Source organism: Cricetulus griseus, chromosome 7, assembly GCF_003668045.3.
Source record: "Cricetulus griseus strain 17A/GY chromosome 7, alternate assembly CriGri-PICRH-1.0, whole genome shotgun sequence".
Taxonomy (NCBI): Eukaryota; Metazoa; Chordata; class Mammalia; order Rodentia; family Cricetidae; genus Cricetulus; species Cricetulus griseus.
The window spans coordinates 64,710,408-64,734,370 of record NC_048600.1 but is presented as its reverse complement, the minus strand read 5'-3'; the positions used below and the strand labels follow the sequence as shown (position 1 = coordinate 64,734,370).

The following is a 23,963-nucleotide window of genomic DNA, read 5'->3' as shown; positions in this document are numbered from 1 at the left end:
CCGAGACCCAGGGGCTGTGAAGGTTGTGTTCTTTTTCTTGTTTGTCCCTTTTATTTGGTTTTGGCAATTCTGGGGATTGAACTGCAGGCACTGTGCTTGTGAGGCAGACACTGTACTACTGTTTTAGTTTCTGGAGACAAGGTCTTCCTGTGCACTCAGCTGGTTTTCAACCTGTGATTCTCCTGCTTTCTTCACAGATCCTGGGATTTATGGGTGAGTGCCCCTTCTAGCTGCTGAAGCTTATATATTTATCTAGGCATAGATTTACCAGGTAAATGTAAATTTCCATTTACCAGGATCTCAGACAGGGGTATCTTTTATTTATTTAATTGTTTATTTTTGGCTTTCGAGACAGGTTTTCTCTGTGTAGCCTTGGCTGTCCTGGAACTCACTCTGTAGACCAGGCTGGTCTACACCTGCCTCTGCCTCCCGAGTACTGGGATGAAAGGCGGGTGCCACCAATGCCCAGCAAGACCGGTATTTCATCATACACAATTGAAAGAGAATTTTCAGAGTTCTATAGTGAAGCAAGAAGAGAAAATTGGTGGTACTGCTGCATCGGGGTCATGATATAGCTACCCAGGTCATTAGGGATCCAGGCCCCAGCTCACCACCTCCCTGTAGAGAGGGTCTGTGAGAGATTGAAATACAGCTAGAGCTCTGTACTAAAATCTGACAGATAGATTGGCTGAGTATAGTGAACCTGAAGATCCTGGATGACTGGGGGGGAGGGTCCTGTTGGAGCAGGGGGAGGTTACAAAGGTTCTGCAGAACAGGCTAACTGCATCGGGGAGACAGATGAGTGAAGATGAGTGATGTGCTCCCAAGGCAGCCTGTACTCCCAGTGACTTAGACTGCCTGACCCCTGCTGTGCTTGAGCAGAAATGAACAGCTCAGGCCTCTCATCCCCCAAACAGCCTTTTTGCCATTTATTGTTTGAGATGGTGTAGCTTCATAGCCTAGATTAGCCTCAAACTCCTGCCTTTATGCTAAGAATGCTGAGGTAACAATGTGTGTCACCATGACTAGGGCTTTTTTCATTTGTTTTCTTTCTTTCTTTCTTTCTTTCTTTCTTTCTTTCTTTCTTTTTTTTTTTTTTTAAAGAAAGTCTCACTGTCACCTATATGGTCTTGAACTCCCAGATTCAAGCAGTCAGCCTTTCAAGTAGTGAGCACCTTAGCACCGTAGGGTGCCTAGTTTTTTTTTGTTTGTTTGTTTGTTTGTTTTTTTGGGTTTTTTTTATAGTGTTGCCCAGGGCCTTGTAGGCAAGGACTCCAAAGTCAGCTACATCATCAGCCCTGTAATTTATTTTTTAAGCAAGTTCCCAACAATATTGGAGGTGAGACCTGGAGGCTGGAGAGACAGCTCAGCAATTAAGAGTACTGACTGCTCTTCCAGGGGATCCAAGTTCAATTCCCAGCACCCACATGAGACAGCTCACAACTGTCTGTAGCTCCTGGTCCAGGTGAAGCCTGGAGCTTTGCTGATAACAATGGCACCTGTGGGAATTCACTTCTGGGTGAGTTGACCCTAGGACTTCAAAGTGTGTGTGGGATTGGTTTTGGTTTTCAGACAGGACCTTCCTATTTAACCCAGCCTCAAACCCCATGAGGTCTGGGATTACAAGTGCGTGCTGTTACCCCCTAACTTGTTTTTCTGTTTTGTTTGGGGGCTGAACAGAGTGGCCTTTCCACACTATCTTTTGTAGTTTCCTCTTAACCTAATTACCTCACAGTAAACACTTAAGGACAGTGGTGGCAGGCAACTCCCTTTACCAGTATACTCAATAAACCTGTTTTCTTCCTAAAAGAAAACAATACTGTGTGCATTGTGCAGCATATCTGTAGTCCCAGCATTTGGGAAGGCAAGGCTCTTCCAAATAACCCTGGGTTCACTTCCCAGCACCCACATGGCAATTCGCAACTGTCTGTAACTCCAGTTCGAGGGGACTGGCACCCCCACACTGACATAGATGCAGGCAAAACATCAACAAACATAAAGATAAATCTTAAAAAAAAAAAAAAAAGGAAGAAAGGAAGGAAAAGTGCTCTTCCTGAGGATCCAGGTTCTGTTCCCAGTACTCACATGATAGCACACAAGCACCTGTAACTCTAGCTTCAGTGGATCAGATGTCCTCTTCTGGCCTCTGTGAGCACCAGGCATGAACACAGTGTCCTTACATACATGTAAGCATGCACATAACATAAAAGTAATCTTTGATTTGTAAAGTGGTGACTGGCAAGAGACATCTTGTAAAGACTCACGGATGTGTTGCTCACAGGGCAGGTTGCTGATTTTTGTCCTCAAGGTATGACTGACTCCATATATACTGATATCCTGGAAACCTCCTAAAATGGAAAGTGGTGGGCAGCACCAGGAATCTTGAGGCTTTTCAGTGGAAGAGCTGGCCCACATGGTGGTGGGCGTCAGAACTGCATATGCCGTGATAGAGGCACTCAATATTCTGCAAATCACAGCCACCAATTACACCATGCCATTGAACTAGATTATTGCAGAACTCTGTGCACCTAACTCTGAACCTCCAGGCTGAGCGTAGGCAGGCTGATACTCGTAGATAGAGGCTGGTCTTGTGTAACTGTATAGTAGTCACATAACTTTAGTAATGGTGGGGATGGAACATGCAATGTCACCTTGTTGCTGGGCTCTTTCTCTGTCCTAGTATATGACCTTTATTTAACCTCTTCATAGTGTTTTTTTATCTCCCTTGTGAATATCTGGAGACTGTGCTCTAAGATACCCCACCACCACCTCTCCTAACCCCACAGGGACTTTGCACATGTTGGGCACTCCCAGAAGTGCCCAAGGCTTGTGAATCTGCCAGGGCTACCACAGTACCCCACCCCCACCCCCACCCCCATCACTCCAGTTAAATTTTTTGCCTAGTTGAAGATGTGGCCCAGCACTTCCTTTGGGTGGGTGTTAGAGAAATGAGCTGTTCCTTTGGAACTTGTCTGCAACTGTTTGCGTGTAGCTACTGAAAGAGAACATGACAGGTTTTACAGTTGTTAGAGTGGAGAGGATTTCTGTTCTAGTCCAAGGCTGACTCATCAAATGACTTACTGCCTTTGGTGGCCACCTTCCCTGAAGAGATGGGAAACTGCCAGTCGGTGGTGGCAGAGCACACCTTTAATCCCAGCACTGGGAGGCAGAGGCAGGCAGATCTACAGTGGGAGTTCCAGAACAGCCAAACCTATTTCACAGAGAAACCCTGTCTTGATAAAGGTAGGAAAGATAGAAACAAAATAAATGTTAGAGCCCAGTGTGGTGCCTCATGCCCTTAATCCAGCATTTGAGAGGCAGAGGTAGGATTGAAAATTCAAAGCCAGCCTGGGCTACATAGCAAGACCCTGTCTCTAAAAAACAAAAAGCAGAAGAGAAATATTGTCAACTATATTTCCTCTGACCAATTAAGGGGAGATGGAGGATACATTTACATTCTCCAAATAAAACTTCAAATGCTTTTTATGAAGAAAGTATTTTAGGAGGGTGGCTCTCTTCTCCCCAGATACCCTAGGTGGCGGTAGGAAGCAAAAGAACCTCCATGGAAGCAAAGCAACACCTTTGGGGGGTGGGGGGGCTTGTTCTTTTAAAAAAAAAGATTTACTTTATATGTGTACATATGGGCAAAACACTCATAAAATGGGAAAAAGAAAACATTGATAAGGTGGGAAAGAAGGATGGTGGCAGCTGAACTCTCAAGGCTGAACTCAGCCTCCTACGCACTGGGATTACTAGTATACAACACCACACACAGGCCCAGCTGGAGCATTTTAATAGCACACTTCATGGGCTCAGCAGTAGTGGGAGGCAGGTGTGGTACTGGGGCTGAGGAATAGAGGATGAGATATAACTTAATAAAAGTAAGCATAGGAAAGGAGGGGCTGAGAGCTGTGAACCACAGCACCTCCCCAACACTCTGCCAGTTTTCATCTTGGAATTCTCACCCTCAATTCTAAGGGCGCTTACTCTACAGCATGCATAGGGCATTTGCCTTATTCTATAGCCATGTCTAATTCGCTCTGTTCTCTGAGAGACTGGAAAGCAATGAAGAGCAGTGACTGTTTTATTTGCCTTTATAGTCCCCACAGCATTTGTCCCTGGCACACATAGACTCTTACTAAGGCTAGCAGAATGAAGTTAGTCAAGAAGAAAATGAGGGTGTCAGAACTGACATGATCTTGTTCAGTGCTATTCCCTCATCAAGTCGGTCAATGTTTGTGAAGTTGGTGATGGGGCAGCTAGTCAGAAGTTGCTTGGGAGGTAATGGGGCAGCTGGTGAGATGGCTCAGCAGGTCAAGACACTTACTACCAAGCCCAACAACCAAAATTCAGTCTGTGAAACCCACATGGTCAATGGGAAAACCATCTCCAGCAAGTTGCCCTGCTGTCGCCTGTATCCGTGCACCCCCTCCGTGCACCCCCTCCGTGCACCCCCTCCGTGCACCCCCTCCGTGCACCCCCTCCGTGCACCCCTCCGTGCACCCCTCCGTGCACCCCCTCCGTGCACCCCCCCCTCCGTGCACACCCCCTCCGTGCACCCCCTCCGTGCACCCCCTCCGTGCACCCCCCCTCCGGTGCACCCCCTCCGTGCCCTGCCGCCTGTATCCGTGCACCCCCTCCGCACACACAAAATCAACAGGTGTAAAAAATTAAAAGGAGGGCCAGACAGTGGCCCAGTACTTGGGAGGCAGATGCCAGCCTGGGCTGCATAGTAAGTTCTAAGACAGCCAGAGCTTCACAGGGAAACCCTGTCTGAAAAGCAAGAGAGAGAAAAGTAGTTATCTTAGTGTGGGTTTCTATTACTACTACACTTTTTTTTTTTTAATTTTCTATGTATATAACATTCTGCTTCCATGTATATCTGCAAACCAGAAGAGGGCACCAGATCTCATAAGGGATGGTTGTGAGCCACCATGTGGTTGCTGGGAATTGAACTCAGGACCTCTGGAAGAGCAGTCAGTGTTCTTAATCTCTGAGCCATCTCTCCAGCCCCTACTACAGCTCTTATAAAGGAAAACATTTAATTGGGGCTGGCTTGAAGTTTCAGAGGTTTAGTCCATGATCGTCATGGCAGGAAGCATGGCAGCATGCAGGCAGACATGGTGCTGGAGAAGGGGCTGAGAGTTCTACATCTTGATCTGCAAGCAACAGAAGTGAACTGTGTGTCCCACTGGCCAGACAGACTTGAGTTTATAAGACTTCAAAGCCCGCCTCCACAATGACACACTTCCTCCAATAAGGCCACACCTCCTAATAGTGCCACTACCTCTGAGTCAAGCATTCAAACATATGAGTCTCTGGGGGCCATTCCTATTTAAACCACCACAGAGGTGATGGGAAGAAAGTTGGACAAGAGCTAAAAACACAAATTATCCCATGTGGTATGTGAAGAAGCATGCACCATGGAGTGAAAAGGTGGTTTTGAGACGGGGTACAGAAACTGGCAGTTAGGTAGATGTGGATTAGTATGCTAACACTGCCACTACCTAAGAAACAAACTACCCCAGTCTTAGTCACTGTTCTACTGCTTCGAGGAGACACCATGACAAGGCAACTTTTAAAAGAAAGCAATTAATTGGGGGCTTCGTTACAGATTCAGAGGGTTAGTCTATGACCATCATGGCAGGTAGTATGGTGGCATGCAGGCAGGCAGGCATGGCAAGAACTTACATCTCATTCACAAGTTGCAGGTAGAGAAAGAACAAGACTGGGTCTGAGGTGGGCTTTTGAAACCTCAAGGCCATCTCTGGTGACTCACCTCCAACAAGGCCACACCTTCTAATCCTTCCCAGATAGTTCACTGACTGTGGAACAAGCATTCTAATATATAAACCTGTGGGGACCATTCTCATTCAAATCACATAGCTCCTTTGGTTGGAAGTAGTAAAATCCATGTTAAATCAGTCTAAACACCACAAGGGGCGAAAATGTATTGGTTCATATGAGCAGGAATGGGGGGTCTTGGCACGGACAGGTTTTGGGCATGACAAGATTCTTATGTGATGGTCTTCTGCAGACCCTCAGACTAGATGATAGTGGCCATCATCAAGCTGTGTCCTGTGAAAGTCCGGGGTCTAATGCTTCCCATAGCAAGCCAGATTGGCCAGGCACAGATCTGATGATAGAGGCAGTACTTCAAGGGGAAGCAGAAATGTAGGGAGATGTGAACCAACAGGAGAGTCTGCAAGAATACTAATCTCTGAAGTCACTGTTGGAAGAAGGGGACCTGAAACAAGGTATTGTGTTTGTTCCTAAGTCTGTTGTTGAATGTTTTCCAGCATCTTCATGATACCGTGAAGAGGAATCTTGACAGCGCTGCTTCCCCCCAGAATGGTGATCAACAGAATGGCTATGGAGACCTATTTCCTGGGCATAAGAAGACCCGCCGAGAGGCTCCTCTGGGCATCAGTGTGTCTGCCAATGGGCTTCCTCCTGCCTCACCCCTTGGTCAGCCTGACAAGCCTCCTGGGGGAGATGCCCTGCAGTCTGGTGGGAAACACTCCCTGGGGCTAGATCCCATCAACAAAAAGTGTATGGCAGACTCAAGCATCCACCTGAATGGAAGTAGCAACCCAAATGAGCCGTTTCCTTTAAGCCTGAGTAAGGAACTCAAGCAAGAGCCAGTAGATGACCTGCCATGCATGATCGCAGGGGCTGGAGGCTCCGTATCCCAGAGCAATCTCATGCCTGATCTCAACCTTAATGAGCAAGAGTGGAAGGAGCTCATTGAAGAGCTGAACAGGTCGGTGCCGGACGAAGACATGAAGGACCTGTTTACTGAGGACTTTGAGGAGAAGAAGGATCCAGAGCCCCCTGGTTCTGCCACACAAACCCCCTTGGCCCAGGACATTAATATCAAGACTGAGTTCTCTCCAGCAGCCTTTGAGCAGGAGCAGTTAGGTTCTCCACAGGTGAGGGCAGGGTCTGCAGGACAGACCTTTCTGGGGCCTTCATCTGCCCCTGTGGGCACAGATTCTCCAAGCCTTGGGAGCTCTCAGACTCTGTTTCACACCACTGGTCAACCTGGGGCGGACAATCCCAGTCCAAACCTGATGCCGGCATCAGCCCAGGCCCAGAATGCACAAAGAGCCCTTGCAAGTGTGGTATTGCCTAGCCAGGGTCCAGGGGGGGCCTCGGAGCTGTCCTCTGCTCACCAGCTCCAGCAGATAGCTGCCAAGCAGAAGCGGGAGCAGATGCTGCAGAATCCACAGCAAGCTGCCTCAGCACCTGCCCCAGGCCAGCTGTCCACATGGCAGCAGGCTGGCCCCTCCCACAGTCCTTTAGATGTCCCCTATCCCATGGAGAAGCCTGCCAGCCCTCCTGGCTATAAGCAAGACTTTACCAACTCAAAACTGCTCATGATGCCTAGTGTGAACAAGAGTTCTCCTCGGCCGGGAGGGCCCTACCTCCAGCCCAGCCACTCGAACCTGCTGAGTCACCAGTCACCAAGCAACTTGAATCAGAGCTCCGTGAATAACCAAGGGGCTGTGCTGGACTATGGCAATACAAAACCCCTTTCTCATTACAAAGCAGACTGTGGTCAAGGTGGCCCTGGATCTGGCCAGAGCAAACCAGCTTTGATGGCGTATCTTCCCCAGCAACTGCCCCATCTGAGTAATGAGCAGAATTCCTTGTTTTTGATGAAACAAAAGGCAGCAAACATGCCCTTCCGGTCACTGGTTCCACCTGGGCAGGTGAGTAAGAGCCTTCCCTTCCCACTACTCTGTTATGGCACTAGTGTCCCACACTAAACTGAGTCAGTGTGTGAGAGACGGTGGCAGGAGCAGCAGAAAATGTACAAGATAAGCCAGGGTTGATCTTTGTGTTTTAGAGACAGGTCATTTGGCCCTGGCTGGCTAGGTAGCCAAGCTGCTCTTGAACAACTGATTCCCCTGCCTCTACCACCCAAGTGTTGAGATTACAGGTTACTGGATTTGATGATCCTTAATAAAAAGAGTACAAGTCCTTTAGTATATCTGGGTGTGGTAGTGCACACCTTTAGTCCCAGCACTAGGGAGGCCAAGGCAGGAGGATGTCTAAGTTTGAGAACAGCCAGGGCTGTTACACAGATAAAAACTCTGTCTCAAGAAAAAAAAAAATTCCTTAATATATCTTGACTTTAACTACACAGACATTTGAGAAATCACCTAATTTAGGTTAGTTGTTGTCTCTTTCATGCCAAACAACTACATAAGGCCCCCTGTCTTAAAAAATAAAAACAAAGCAGAGGTGGTGGCACACGCCTTAAATCCAGAAAAGCTCTCAGGAGGCAGAGGGATCTCTTGAGTTGAAGGCCAGTCTGGTGTACATAGTGAGACTGTCACAAAACAACAAACCAGTTGTGATGGTTTGCAGCAATCTCAGCACAGGGATTGTGAGGCAGAAGGGTTGCCACAAGTTTGAGGACAGCCTGAGCTATAACGTGAGGCCTTGCTTGTTTAGTAAGAAAAAAAGGAGGGAAGTATAGAAAACTTAAGCATTAACTTAAAGGCAGTGTAGAGTTTGTGGGTGGTGCAGTCAGAAAGTGCTTTGGAGACAGGACCCCTGGGGGCTCACTGGCCAGCCATTCTAGCCACATTGGGAAGCTCTTGGTTCAGTGACAGACTCTGTCTCAAAAAATGAAGTGAAACAATTAAGAAAGACACTTGATGTTGACTCTGATGCACACAGAAACACTAAACAAAACTTAAAATCTAAAGATATAAAGTATCTGACAAAGCTATCCCATAACCTCCCAGGGAAGCATGTACACAAGTGGGCATAAAAAAATGTTTCCATGCTGTTCGGGGACAGCCATAAACCAAGTCTGTACTCTAAAGGCAAAGCAGAACAGCCTTTTGTTTTTGTTTGGGCTGGTTAGGGGTGGGGTATTTGTAGGGTGTTTTTTTTTTAATGAGGATTTTTTGTTTGGGGTTGGTTAGTTTGGGTTTGGGGTAGGGGTTTTGTTTGTTGTTGTATTGAGTTAGGGTCTCACTATGTATCCTGACTGATCTGAAACTCAAGAGTTCCACTTGGCCTCTGCTGCCCAAGCACTAGGACTAAAAGGTGCTGCCATCACACACATAGGGGCATTTCATGTCCAAACTATAGCATCTGGGAAGCAGAGGCTTGGTGTTAAAGATGAATGGTGAATAAGACTATCATGGAAGCAGCTTACCTGGCCTGCTCAGGGTTGGGACAGATCATCCTTCCCACCTGACTTAGATCCCTTCATCTTTGTTGACAGGAGCAGAACCCTTCCAATGTCTCTGTACCAGCCCAGACTGCCAACGTGGGAACCCAGCCTCCTAGTGTCTCTGTGGCCAGCACTCACAACAGCTCCCCATATCTCAGCAGCCAGCAGCAGGCCGCTGTGATGAAGCAGCACCAGCTGCTTCTGGACCAGCAGAAGCAGAGGGAGCAGCAGCAGCTCCAGCAACAGCAGCAGCAGTTCCTGCAGAGGCAGCACCTTCTAGCCGAACAGGTAACAAGCACAAGAAACCACACAGGCACCACTTGACCATGTTTGCACCCAAAGTCAGTGCTGTGTCCTTTAAAATCCCCTTTTAAACCCAGCAAGAATCCAAAGCCGGTAAAGTGCTTGTCAGCCTGATGACCTGAGTTCAGTCCCTGTAACCCACTGGGAACCAACTCCACAATGGCCCTCTGACCTCCATACTCTTCCCCCAGGCTTGCACGAATACACACGTGCACACACACAAAAAAAGATACTCTTTTTAGAAATTAGGACCAGCTGAGCTGGAGGTCATATTGCTCTTGCAGAGGACCTGGGTTCTGTTCTGAGCACCCTCATCGGATGGTTCCTAACTGCATATGCCTCCAGTTCCCAGGGATCCAATCTTCCTGCTCACCCCTGTGGGCATTGGCATGTATGTGTACACATAAACTCACACAGGCAATCATACATACAAGTAATGTTTTTAAAAATATGTACTAGGCATAGTAGCATACTCCTTTAATCCCAGCACTTGGCCTGGAGGCAAAGGCAGGTGGATCTCTGAGTTCAAGGCCAACCTGGTATACATAATGAGTTCCAGGACAGCCAGAGCTACATAGTAAAACACTTTATCAAACAACAATAAAAATCTTTTAATAATCTTTTAAAAAGACCAGTGAGGTAGCTCAGTAGATAGAAGTCTTTGTTTGCAACTCTGCCAACCTAAGTCTGATCCAGGGTCCCACAAGGTGGCAGGAGAGGACTAACTTCAGCAAGTTGTTCTCTGGTTTTCACACTATGCACACATTCATACACACACAATAAATAAAAATGTTTTCCAAGTTTTACTTCACTTTTTTTAAAAGAATGCTTAAAATGTTTTTAATATTTAAAATAAGTAAATAGAATCTCCTTTGCAAGGCTGTAGCATTTCTTAGGCATGTGGTCTATGGGAGCTAATAAAGACAGCTCCTTCATGTATAAGGGACATTTTCTTGTGTTTCCATCCAGACACACAGGCCATCAGTCACTGTGGATCTTTCTTGTTATAAACATGTAGTGTGAGGAACCAGAGCATGAAGAAGGAAGTAAAGATGCCCCTGGGGTCCTAAGATCAAGATGTACATTTCCCTTACACTGGGTTACCAGAAGTAGAATGCTGAAACCAGGCAGCCATGAGAGCCTTTGAGAGGTTAAACCATGTCTTCTAATTAAGACAGGAGCCAGCTGGGCATAGCTCTGAGGCAGCTGATGCAGGAGAATTGCCCTCATGCTTAGCTACATAGTAAGTTCTAGGCCAGCCTGAGCTACAGAGTGATACTGTATCTCAAAAGAAGAAAAGAAACCAGGAAATAGCTCACAAGCCTGAGGCCCCTGGAACCCATGTGAAGCAGGAGCACAGGGTTGTAACCTCAGGCATCATAAGTGGAGATGGGAAGCAGAGACCCATCCCCTTGATGCTCAGGGCCAAGAAGCCTGGCTTCAGTATTGAACAGAAAGAAGCCCTGTCACAGCACAAGGAAGAAGACAGATCCCCGCATGCAGAGTTGTCCTCTGACACACACCATGGCACATGCCTGCCCACACATACAAACAAAAAGAGAAGACACTGGAACCGACTCCAGAGGCTACACTTTGCTGAGGTTGGTCATTGCCATAGTTCCACCATCTTTTTTTTCCCCCTTTTTTTGATTTCTTAGGGCAGTTTATCTATGTAGTCCTGGCTATATGGGAACTTGCTCTGTAGACCATACTGGCCTCGAATTCAGAGATCTGCCTGCCTCTGCCTCCTGAGGGCTAGGATTAAAGGTGTGCATCACCACCGCCAGGTCCACCATTTTTTTAAAACTAACCTCTTATTGGGATATAATCCATGTCACATATGCTTTGTTCAAACTACATACTCAGTGTTTTCCATTGTAACTAGAGTTGCACAGTCACTAACAACCCATTTTTATCACCCAGACACTACCATGAGCAGTCGCTGGCCTTCCCTGCACTCACAGGTGCCTGCCCGTGAGCCTCACCTTTGCTTGTGCTCCTTGCTGTCCTGCTCGTTGGTTTTTGCATCAAGTTTTACTGTTTCTGTTCTTGGCACTCTCTAGGAGAAGCAACAATTTCAGCGTCATCTGACCCGCCCACCCCCCCAGTACCAAGACCCAACACAAAGTACCTTTCCACAACAGGTTGGACAGTTCCCAGGTAAGGGGACGTGAAGGAGGCTGTGGGGAAGGCAGCTTCCGCCATAAAGGTGGGTGGAGCTTATGCTGTGTGGTGCTGATGAGTTCCTGAGTTTACTTGCTCATAGAAGCTGTGGTTTTTTTTGGGGGGAGGGAGGTTCAAGACAGGGCTTCTCTGTGGCTTTTAGAGGCTGTCCTGGAACTAGCTCTTGTAGACCAGGCTGGCTTTGAATTCACAGAGATCTGCCTGCCACTGCCTCCTGAGTGCTGCGATTAAAGGCGTGCACCACCAACGCCTGGTGAAACTGTGGTTTGGAAGAGAGGAAGACCTAGATTTTTAGTTCTTTTGTGGCACAAGAAGAGGGTCTCCAGGGTTGACTGTGAGGATGCTCACAGTGAAACAGGCTTTTGGAGGAAAATTATTACTAGTTAGAGGCCATCTTATGTGTATCCTGGCTGTCCTGGAACTCGTGTAGACTAGGTGGATCTCTGTAAGTTCGAGGCTAGCCTGATCTATAAAGCAAGTTCCAGGACAGCCAGAGCTACACAGAAACCCTATCTCAAACCACACCCCCCCCAAAAAGGGGGGGAAGTGATCTTTGTTTAAAAAAAAAAATAGTCCTTTTTGTCTTCTGAAGAACCTCAAAGCAGGGCTGGAGAGATGGCTCAGAGGTTAAGAGCACTGACTGCTCTTCCAGAGGTCCTGAGTTCAATTCCCAGCAACCACATGGTGGCTCACAACCATCCCTTATGAGATCTGGTGCCCTCTTCTGGTGTGCAGATATACATGGAAGCAGAATGTTGTATACATAATAAATAAATCCTTTTAAAAAAGAAGAAAAAAAAAAAAGACCCTCAAAGCAAGCTGGCTATAGTGGTGAATGTTATGACTACTTGTGTGAGACCTTGGCGAGTTGGGTCTAAACATGCCATGTAGACGGAGCTTATGTGGGAAGTTTTATTGGAGGAAGCAAAGGGAGAGAGAGCAAGCAGTCTCATTGGCCAGGAGGGGAGGGGCCAACATGAGGGACAGAGAGACAGAGAGCTAGAGAGAGACTCAGGTTGGTGGGGGTGGGGAGAAATAGGAAAAGGAAGAAGAGAAGGGAGTAGGCAGAGTGCCCCCTTAAAGGGACCACACAGCAGGCCAGGGTACTTACTGCCTGACATGTGCACAGGGTGATACACTCTGCCAGGTCCCCAAGGAGGAGGGGCAGGTGTTCCTAGATGCTAACAGTGCATGCCTATAATCCTAGCACTTAGAAGATGGAAGCAGGAAGATCAGTAGTTCAAGGTCATCTTCAGCTTTTAGTTTGAGGGAGCTTGTCTCAAACAAAAACATCTGATTTTCCAGATGAAGGGTTTCTTCCAATGCACCTATGTGGACTTTTGCTTGGCTTGTCCTCACTTTGATGTCATAGGGAAGGCAGAAACACTTGAGCCTCAGCCGTCACCTCTGAGATGGATTGAGCAACTTGTTTGGGTAGATTGCAGGTGACATGTCAGATGTGCTCTGGTCTGGCTTTCCTTTATAACCTTCACTGTGACGTGCCCCAGAGAAACTGGTTACAGCCATGGAAGAGTCTAGGTGGGGTTTCCTGGTATGCTGGCTAAGAATATGGAGTTGAAGCCTAGGTGTCAGAGAAGCCTGTGTCTGGCCTGGGTTTCCCAACTCCATCCCATACCACATTGATAATGGAAATGAAGTAGTCCATTTCAGCTCTCCACTTTTCTTCACCTTTTTGGTTTTTTGAGACAGTTTCTCTGTATGCTCTTGGCTGTCCTGGAACTCGCTCTGTAGATCAGGCTGGCCTCAAACTCACAGAGATCCTCCTGCCTCTGCTTCCCAAGTGCTGGGATTAAAGTTGTGAGCCACCACCCAGCCTTCACACCTATTTTCTAAAAGTGATTTCATTATTTGGGGGATGTTATGTGAATGTGATGCAGGTACCCGTGGAAGCCAGAGCTGTTGGATTCCTGTGGAGCTGGGAGTATGGGCAGGTGCTAGAGACTAAACTTGGGTCCTTGGCAAAGCTCAGGCCAGAACCAATAGGCATGAAGCTCCAGCCAGACATGATGATAATATAGTTCCAGGTCAGTACACAGGTCTCTATAAGAAAGGAGAGAACGGGAGAGACTTTAGTTGGTAAAGTGCTTAGAAAGATGAGGACCTGAGTTGCTCTTCAGTTCCCATGTAAAAGCCTAGCATGTGCATGTAATCCAGGCACCACAAAAACAGGCAGACCGACCCTTGGAGCCTTCTAGTCAGCCAGTCTAGCCTACTTAGTGATCTTCAAGCCAATGAGACACTGTTCCAATAAAACAAGGTGGACAGCTCCTGAGGAACTATGCTTAAGGTCACCCCAAGCCCTAAATTCAATTCTAAGCCCCCTTCTTTCTGAAGACTTTCCCAAATAACCTTCAGACCCCTGCTTCCTATAGCCTGCTGCTCAGACTTTGACCCTGTCACACAGTGTGGTGGCTTTGCCTTCCACAGAGAGATCTGGGGTATCTGCCTTGAAATCCCTACTGCCTAACTAGGTCCCAGCTAAGAACAACTTTGTTGGATGCTTAATAAGTAAATGGACGAGACAGCTGGCTGGCTTTCCCACTCAGGAGCTTCACCCCGTCCTCTGTCCTCTGTCTCTGAATACTGTCATTGCCCCACTGCCATGAGGTATGAGGATTCTGACATGATGCCCATAGAGGAAGAGCTGCAGCTGAGGTCTAGATAATCTCCACTGTGATAGTCAGGGATACCAACATGGGCTGGCAAGATGGCTCAACAAGTAAAGACATTTGCCACCAAGTCTGATGACCTCAGTTTGATCCCTAGAACCCACATGGTGAGGGCAGGAAACTGTACTGACTAGTTTTATATCATCTTGACACAAACTAGAGGTATTTGGGAAGAGGGACTCTCAAATGAGAAAATGCCTCCATCAGATTGGCCTGTAGGCAACCCTGTGGGCATTAATGTGGGAGGGCACAGTCCACTGTAGATGGTGCCACCCCTGGGCTGGTGTTCCTGGGTGTAAAAGAAAGCTGACTGAGCCAGCCATGGTAAACAAGCCAGAAAGCAGCCCTCCTCCATGGTCTGCTTCAGTTCCTGCCTTGTGTTTCTGTCCCTGACTTCCTTCCCTAAATGATGAACTACAAACTATAAGGTGAATCTCTGAGTTTGAGACCAGCCTGGACTACACAGTGAGTTCCAGGACAGCCAGAGTTACCCAGTGAGACCCTGTCTCAGGGAGGGGAAAAAAGATGAAATAAACCTTTTGCTCCCCAAGTTGCTTTTGGTCATGATGTTTATCACAATAGAAACCCTACCTAAGACCAGAAGCAACTCCCACCTGTTGTCCTCTGACTTCACACACTTGTTTGACACATATGCACCTGCACCTGTCCATACACACAAATGTAAAGAAGAAATGGATGCCAACTTGATTGCTACAATTTTCTGTCTTCTAGGACCTTCTGCTGCTGTGCCTGGCATGAACAACTTAGGTCCATCCAATTCCAGCTGTCCTCGAGTGTTCCCGCAGCCTGGGACTCTGATGTCAATGGGTCCTGGTCATGCTCCTGTTTCTTCTCTCCCCTCCAGCTCAGGCCCGCAGGACCGAGGAGTGGCCCAGTTTACTGGGTCCCAGAGCTTGCCTCAGAGCAGCCTTTATGGCATAACCTCTGGCCTACCCCAGATAGTTGCCCAGCCCCCACCACAAGCTGCCAGCGCACATGCCCACATTCCACGGCAGACCAGTGTGGGCCAAAATGCCTCTGCTCCAGCCGCTTATGGACAGAACTCTCTGGGGAGTGCTGGCCTCTCCCAGCAGCACAATAAGGGAACCCTGCCTCCTGGTTTAACAAAGTCACAAGTCCCAAGGGTGTCAGCAGCCATGGGAGGCCAGAATGCCTCATGGCAACATCAGGGAATGCCAAACCTGAGCAGCCAGACGCCAGGGAACAGCAGTGTGAGCCCCTTCGCTGCACCTTCCAGTTTCCACATGCAGCAGGCCCACCTGAAAATACCTGGCCAGCAGTTCTCCCAAGCCATGCCCAGCAGGCCCATGGCCCCCATGAGTTCAGCAGGTGCAGCAGGGTCCATGCTGCCCCCAGTGAGCACACAGCAGAGGAACAGTGCCCCTGCACCCGCACCTCCCCAAGCAGCCCCTCAGCAGGGCTTGCCTGGCTTAAGCCCTGCAGGGCCTGAGCTGGGGGCCTTTAGCCAGAGCTCCACTTCACAGATGAACAGCCGGGCGGGGCTGCACTGTACTCAGGCCTACCCCGTGAGGACCATGGGCCAAGAGCTGCCCTTTGCCTTCAGTGGGCAGCCAGGCAGCAGTGGGCTGTCCAGTGTGGCTGGACACACTGATCTGATCGACTCATTGCTGAAGAACAGGACTTCTGAGGAGTGGATAAATGAATTGGATGATCTTTTAGGGTCACAGTAATGGAGAGATATGTGGTGTCTTCGATGTTTAGACATCTTATATTTTTGTTCTCAGATTCAAGAAAGAGCAACTACTTTGGACCAAAAGCCCATGGCCCAGAGAACTGGGCCAGTAGAACTTAAGCAACAGCTAAGGCCAGCAGCGGTCAGTATCTGCTGGTCCGTTGGGCTGGCCCAGCCCATTGGCATCACTACCTGGGGTTGGGATAGCAGGATAGGAGTTTGAAAGGTGGCTTCCTACCCAGATGACCAAAAAGCCAATGGAAACACTTAAGCCCCACCATATCAGGCTTGTCAAAAATAATGTGCTGTGTTTTTACCCAAGATTTCTCCACTTGCCTCAAGGCTGGGAACAAATTTCTGTTGAAATTTTAAATAGAATTATTTGCATTTTGTAGCATAGAAGTAATTTTCTTAATTTAAGATTTTTTTAAGCAGATTAGGCTAGGTGGTGGTTGTATTCGTAAGCGGCACTGGAGACCTAGGGTTTCCCTTTTGAGTCAGAGCCTTTTCTGTTCCTGCTCTGTCAGCTTTCATGGTCACTGGAAATCATTGCCACAAGTATAGGCTGTGAGTGCAGATGCCAGAATGATCAGGATGCCACAAGATGCTAGATCTAGTGGTCCAGATAGGGTCCTTCCTTAAAGCTCCTACTTCCTGGCTGCCACTCACACTTTAGATACTGGGCCCCCAAGGAGTCCCCTCCATATCCTGTCATGGCTAAATGCAGAGGGTGGATATTTAGGGTCCAACCTTCTGTATCTCTCTGACAACCTGTATTTACCATGGTAGATGTGCCATTCAGTTGTGCACATGTCTCTCCTCCTCCACAACATCCCCATGACCCTTCTCTGCCTCCTCATCCTCTTCCAGCCAAAACAGGAAACGGTGATTTATTTTATTACATTATAAGAGGAAAAGTCAAACTCCTTAGGGAGCCTGAGCCTTGCACAGGTTTGGGGAAAGAAGGCTGCAGGCAGCCCGCCACCTAGGAGTCACTTTATTCTTTATCTGCCATACTTCTGCTCCTCCCGCAGCTGATTTGCACTTTTAAAGTGGTTTTATAACACTAACCCGTCCTTGCTAAAGATTCGAGTGGATTCTCTTGGAAGGTCTGTTGCTGAACATGTCTTAGCAGAGAAACCATGGAGTAGAATATGGCAAGGGGGCTGCTGACAGCACTTGTCCTTGTCACAAGCAAGATGGTGTGCACAGAGCGAGACCTTGAAGAGGATGGTGGAGGGAAAGGGCTTTGCTGGAGTGACTTGCCTGCAGAGTGGTCTGTAGAGGAACCACAGCTCCACCCACTGTCCTGGGTCCCAGAACACTTGATCCAGTGTAAAGAACTGAGCCAAGGAAATGACAGAGCAGCCTGTGCACTTGGAGGGTCAGAGGGTGTACACACTGCTAAACTAGTTTGCACCAGCAGTGCCTTTTTCACTGAGGGCACCTGTGCTCTCGGGTCCTTGTCTCATAGCCATTTCTCCTGCCACCTGTTCTCCCCAGAAACTCAGTTCAGCTCTCAGAGAAGCAGGTGAATCATAAAGCCAGTGAAGACGCCACCCTCTGATAGTTCCCCAACTGTAGGGGGAGAGGGTGACTTCTGCAGGTTCGCTACCAAAAATATGGCCGAGAGCTGGAGCCAGATCGTGGTTCCTCCTCCAGCCTCCTGCGACAGCTGCCCACCTCCTGCCCCCATTGCCCAGCTGGCCCCAGCACTCTACCTTAGGTCCAGGTTGGCCACGCGGGTGGTGGGCGGCTCACTCGCTGCAGTGTCATAGCAATAAAAATGTGATTCTTGGGGTTCTCCCCCCCCAGAGCTGCCCGCGGCTTTATTTATGAATCTGGCTTTGGGGAGTTGGGAAGAGGTGACCCCACTTCCTCGCACATCCCATCTTCTCAGAGCCATGACTCAAGAAGAAAAGGGTGCTCGGACTTTTCTTATACACATGTGCTTTGTGTAAATAAATGTTTACAATTTTATATTGAAGATGAAATAAGTGTTAGAGCGTCCAACTGTATATTTTTTACTTTTATAGATTTTAAAACTGATCCTTTATATGTGTTTGGAGCTATGATAAGTTTTATGGCAAGCAGTTGGTATTGTTAACTTTTTACGGTCATCAAAAATGCATAAAAGTCCTATTAATCCCCTTATTCTGCTTCCCTTAGCTCTGGTATACACCAAAAAGAAGTCTCTACTTTCCTTGTGTTATAAAAATAATAAAAATATTTTACTAGTATGGAAACCACAAGTGTGTTTGACTTCCGTGGAGTGCAATAGCCAGGAACATTTGACAGCTATCAGTTTCCCTGATTTAACTTTGCTGTCTTCCTACATGTCTGATGGGGACTCCCTCACTGATGGCGGTGAAGATAGGTAGAGCCACTGGCATGCTGCAAAAGAGCAGTCCTTCCACTATGGTCAGACCAGCACAGATGTGGAAGAGAACGCTTTACAGGAAGTCAAAGGAAATGGGAATGAAGAGCTGGGGTCGGTGGCTAGCAGTGGTACATTGGAAAAGAGCCAACTGAGATGAGTCTCCCAAGGCCACCTTGATAGCCCATAAGAATGACCCTCCTACTTCAGCCTCCTGGGTGCTGAAATTACACACACCATTATGCCCAGAAATAAATCTCACATTTAGCCACAAGGTTTTTTGGGGGGAGTGGTGTTTTTAGTTTTGTTTCTTTTTTTGGGGGGGGGGGTTGAGACAGGGTTTCTTTGTATTGCTTTGGAGCCTGTCCTGTCACTCTGTAGATCAGGCTGGCCTCGAACTCACAGAGATCTGCCTGCCTCTGCATCTGCCCCCTGAGTGCTGGGATTAAAGGTGTGTGCCACCAACGACCGGTCAAGTATTTTTTTTTATAGGAACAGAAAATGAACTAAGGACTGGTGTATGCCAAACAGGAAGGGACATTGCCGGTAGGAGCCAGTCCAAAGGACCATCACTGCTAGATTGGGGGCAGGAAGAGCTTAGTGGCATAGTAGCCCTCTGCTGTGTGTGATACAGGACTTGCCACCTTGTCAGAACCTCCAGCAAGCAGTACCAACAGGCTTGCTTGGCTCTTGGAAGGTTTGAGAATGCTACCAGCCTCACTAAGGGAAGTCACAACCAGAAGTAACCGTCAGATGGTGAAGAGAGGGAGCAGACACCTACAGGTGCAATCATTCTGGGATGGTGTGCTCTGTGCTTGGTGGGCCCCGGATCACCAGCCAGATACATCCAGGAGGACTCAGAGCACATTTCCATTTACCAGAAAGAAAACATGTATGGGAAGCCAGCCCAGGCCTCTGTGAAGCTGTGTGTCCCTCCCAGGGCCAGCCTGACACAGAAGAGGTGCCCTGATAGCAATGAAGATTGCTCTTGAAGGAATAGAGCCAGGAGGCAGCGCAAGACCTCCCAGAAGCCAGATGTGGTCAATTATTGCAAGCCCAAGGAAAGCTGAGACAAAAGAATCACCTCAAGTTCTAGATCATCCTGGGCTATGTAGTGAAACCTTGTCTCAGAAACAAAAAGCAAACTTTTAAGTGTCTAGGCTGGAGGAGCAGCCAGCAGTTCCTGACCTATGGAGCACTAGGGAGATGTCAGTGGATAAGAGTGCAGGCAAGACTACCTCCAGCAGTCCTCATCTGAGAGGCTCAGTTTGTGACTGCTCCACTTTTCCACAGTGGGAATTCAATGTGTGGTCAGGAGAAACTGCTTCAGAATCTGAATCTGGCTGTTTTCCCAGTCCACCTACACACAACACTGCCTTCTCACGATGCTTGATGCTGACGCAAGTGCAATTCATAGGTGCCACAGTGTCTTGAAGGAAAGGATGGAGGCTTTGCATTTTGCTGTTACTGAGCTGGCCAAGTGTACAATAATGTCACTATTAAAAAAAACAAAAAACAGCGCAAGAGTATGAGCAGTGTGTCATGTGTCTAGATTTTAGCACTCAAAGGGCTGAGGAAAGAGGCTCATGTTAGCCCAGGATTTCAAGGCCAATTTGAGACAGCACAAAGGAATGAGGGGAGGGATGGAAGAAAGGAAGGGAGAAAAGAGTTAGAAGGGATGAATTTAAAAAGCAAAGATGGGGAGTGGGTAGTTGGCTCAGTGGTTAAGTGCATGGCTGCTCTTCCAGAGAACCCAGTTTCAGTTCCCAGCACCAACATGGCACCTCACAACCATCTGTAACTCCAGTTCTAGGGATCCAAAAGCCTCTCCTGACTCTGGGGACATTTGGCATGCACATGGTGCACATTCATACATGGGAGGGATAAGCAAATCTGAAGACATAAAGGTGGCATTGGATCAGTAACAGGAGTGGAGAGAGAATCCCAGGGAGCCTGGGTCAGCTGGAGCCCTGCTGACCCAGTTACCATGGCAACCCTGGAAGAGCTGCAGCGGCCACAGCACTACCACCACTGCCATGAGTGGCAAAACTGACACCCAGTAACCACCAGCTAACACCACAGGCAGCACTGGCCCAGGTGGCCTAAAGTCTGCAGTGCCCCCATGCCAGGGACAAAAAGGTTATCTCAAGGTTTTGTGAACAATAGTAGAATGGTTTGATGTAAGTCAGTATGAAGGCCACACATGATGGCACTCCCCTTTAATCCTAGCACTCAGGAGGCAGAGGCAGGTGGATCTGCAAGTTTCAGGCCAGCTGAGACGACACGATGAAACCCCATCTCAAAAACAATAGACAGCCCCTGGAAGTACCTCCAAAGTCTAGGAGTCACTGTGGAGTTCAAAACTGAGGTAGAAATGGGTTCAGAGGCAGCCATTACAAGCCCTGGTGGAGGGACAGCACAGGAGTAAATACACAGCAAAGGAACCACTGTAGACACTGTTTCCTAGGGGTTCTTCACAAAATAAGCAGCAGGGTTACCCCAACAGTGTGGGGGGGTTGGGATGGCAGAGCACTCCTGAAGACAAGACCCAGCAACCCGACCCTACTGCAGGTGGAAGTTCCCACCTTAATCTCTAGAAGATTCTGCACAGACCAGTTTCCAGCTTCTTGTGCTGGGAGAGTGATGGAGACTGCTAACAGCCATGGTGCAGGACCAGTGAGACAGTGTATAGATGCTTCTAGGCCAATTCCACAAGGACTTCCTTGCTAAAGAACCTAGAGAGGATGGCAAGGAAAGTCAGGGCCCAAGATCAGCAGCCACCTCAACATCAGTATCAGCAACTTCAACTGCCCACACAGATACCCAGGGAACCCTGGAGGCAGAGACAAAAGTTCCTCATCTACCAGCTGAGAATCTGACCCCCTCCCGAGGCTGAGCAGGGCAAGGCTGAGCAAAAGCTGGCTTAACATCATCCGGCTTAGTCATCCAAGAAGAAATGAATGTGTAAACCCAGCTGTAGGAAATGAAGAGAGGCTCAGGGAAGAAAGCCTTTGATGCTAACTTTTGCCCATTGACCAGACACACTGAAACTACCCACATCTCCACACAGCGTGAGGTTATTCTTTTTACCCAAACACATGTCTTTTTGGTAACAGATGTTCTATTTGCTGTCCTGTTGCTGTGATAAACACCACGAGCAAAAGCATCTTGGAAAGGAACAGATTACTTCATCTGACCACTCTCAAGTCACACTCCACCAAACTGAGAAATCATGGTGGGAGCTCAAGGCAGGAACTGAGGCAGAAGCTATGGAGGAACTCTGCTTCCTCCCCTATGGCTTGCCCAGCTTGTTTATTTACCCAGGACCACCTGCCCAGAAGTGACATGATACTCAGTGGGGTGGGCCCTCTGGTATCAATCTTTGTTTTGTTTTGTTTTTGTTTTTTGTTTTTTGCTTTTTCGAGACCGGGTTTCTCTATGGCTTTGGAGGCTGTCCTGGAACTAGCTCTTGTAGACCAGGCTGGTCTCAAACTCACAGAGATCCACCTGCCTCTGCCTCCAGAGTGCTAGGATTAAAGGCGTGTGCCACCAACGCCCAGCTTTCTGGTATCAATCTTTAATTAAGAAAATCACACACACACACACACACACACACACACACACACACACACACACACACACACACACACACACACACACACACGTGTCCACAGGTAGGTCTGATTGGAGGCAGTTCGAGTGAGGCTACGTCTCCCCAGGTGACTCTAGTTGTTATCAAGCTGACAAAACACAACTTACCCCTTGTCAACTTCACATACAAAGCATCATGGTTAGCCCATACATTTCTTTCCTTGTTTGTACCAATAAATATTATGCTAATATTAACATCAAACATAGTACAACTTTAGAAGTCCCACAAACTTTAAAACAATCCAAACACTGCTGAGATGTGGTGGCACATGCCCTTAATCCCAGCACCTGGGAGGCAGAGGCAGGCGGATCTCTGAGTTGGGGGCCTCTGATCTACAGAGGGACGGCCAGGGCTACATAGTGAGTTGCTGCCTCAAAACAAACAAAAACACAGAAAAGTAACTAAAACAACCCCTTGGTGCCCTCAAAACCAGTAGCATGAGGGACACTCTTACATGTTATTAATTTTACTTCCTGTTTAGATGCAGCCTTGCCCTCTCCTCTCTCCACCCGGCCACAGCTGACCCTCAGGAAATACTTCCCAGATAACCACAGCTGATTAGTGCAGTAGTCATTGTTCCAGTGAAGCAAAGGTTTCATTTCCACAGATTCTTAATCCAAAATATTACAGGAACAAAACAGCCCTGGTAGAGAAGCCTCCCATGCCGCCACAGCGGGGGTTCTCAACCTGTGGGTCACGACCCCTTGCAAACTTTTATCTCCCAGAAAATATTACATTATGACTTTAACGGTAGCAAACTGACAGTTATGAAGTAGCAATGAAAATAGTCTTATGGTTTAGGGGTCACTGCAGCATGAGGGTGGCAGTATTCGGAAGTATTTAGGCCACGGGGCTAAAGCCTCACAGCCTGGGCTCCACTGCACATTGCTCTCTAGCGCTCACAAGGGCTCTTCCAGCTCTGAGCCCTCGGTGGCTTTTCCGGTTCAAAGCTCCAAAAGCCTCCACCTTCCCTCCATGAACAGTGCAAGATTTAAAAGGACAGGTCCCTCACAGCAATATCCAATGTTCCTTTTACCAAGTGCAGCTCTAGTTTCTTTCCTGCTGCTGTGAACAATGTGACCAAAAACAACACAGAGAGGAAAGGGTTGATTTCAACTTACAAGTCCTAGGTCGTAACTCCACCATAAGGACCTCAGGGCAGGAATGTGGGAGACGGTGCTGAAGCAGACCCCTACAGGAATGTCATTTACTGGCTTGGTCAATTTGCTTTCGTATACACCCCAGGACCACCTGTGTAGTGGTGGCACCACCCCCAGTGGGCGGGGCCCTCCTACATCAATCATTAACCAAAATGTCCCACAGACTTGCCTATAGACCAGTTTTTCAATTGAGGTTCCCTTTACCCAGGTGACCTCTAGTTGGTGTCAAACTGATAAAGTAGCCAGCATAAATGATAAGCGTTTTGTTTTGAGACAGGGTACACGTATCCTCGGCTGACCTTGAACTCACAGACAGCCTCCTTTCTGCCTCCTGAGTGCTGGCCTTAAAACAAGTGCCAACATACCCAGATAATAAACATATTTTTGTTTGTTTGTTTTTTGTTTTTCGAGACCGGGTTTCTCTATGGCTTTGGAGGCTGTCCTGGAACCAGCTCTTGTAGACCAGGCTGGTCTCAAACTCACAGAGATCCGCCTGCCTCTGCCTCCTGAGTGCTGGGATTAAAGGCGTGTGCCACCACCGCCTGACAATAAACATATTTTTAAAGGCACAACTTTTCTCAAAACACCTTTAAAGTTTTTTAAAATCATTTCATATCTGGTCAAGATATTTTTTTTTTCTGTTTTAAAGAACTCCATGCTGGCTGTTTAGTGGAGCACGCCTTTAAT

At 47.9% G+C, this 23,963-nt stretch overlaps 1 protein-coding gene across 1 annotated transcript in view; it reads left to right on the top strand.

Annotated features, from left to right (window-relative positions):
* Positions 1-18,333, top strand: part of LOC100768930 (mastermind-like protein 1) — a 33,646-nt gene extending 15,313 nt beyond the window's left edge. The window contains 4 exon segments of the mRNA XM_027427645.2: positions 6,300-7,715; positions 9,248-9,484; positions 11,563-11,659; positions 15,106-18,333. Coding sequence (XP_027283446.2) covers positions 6,300-7,715; positions 9,248-9,484; positions 11,563-11,659; positions 15,106-16,085 — 2,730 coding nt within the window. The 3' untranslated portion in view covers positions 16,086-18,333.
* Positions 18,334-23,963: the final 5,630 nt, after the last annotated feature.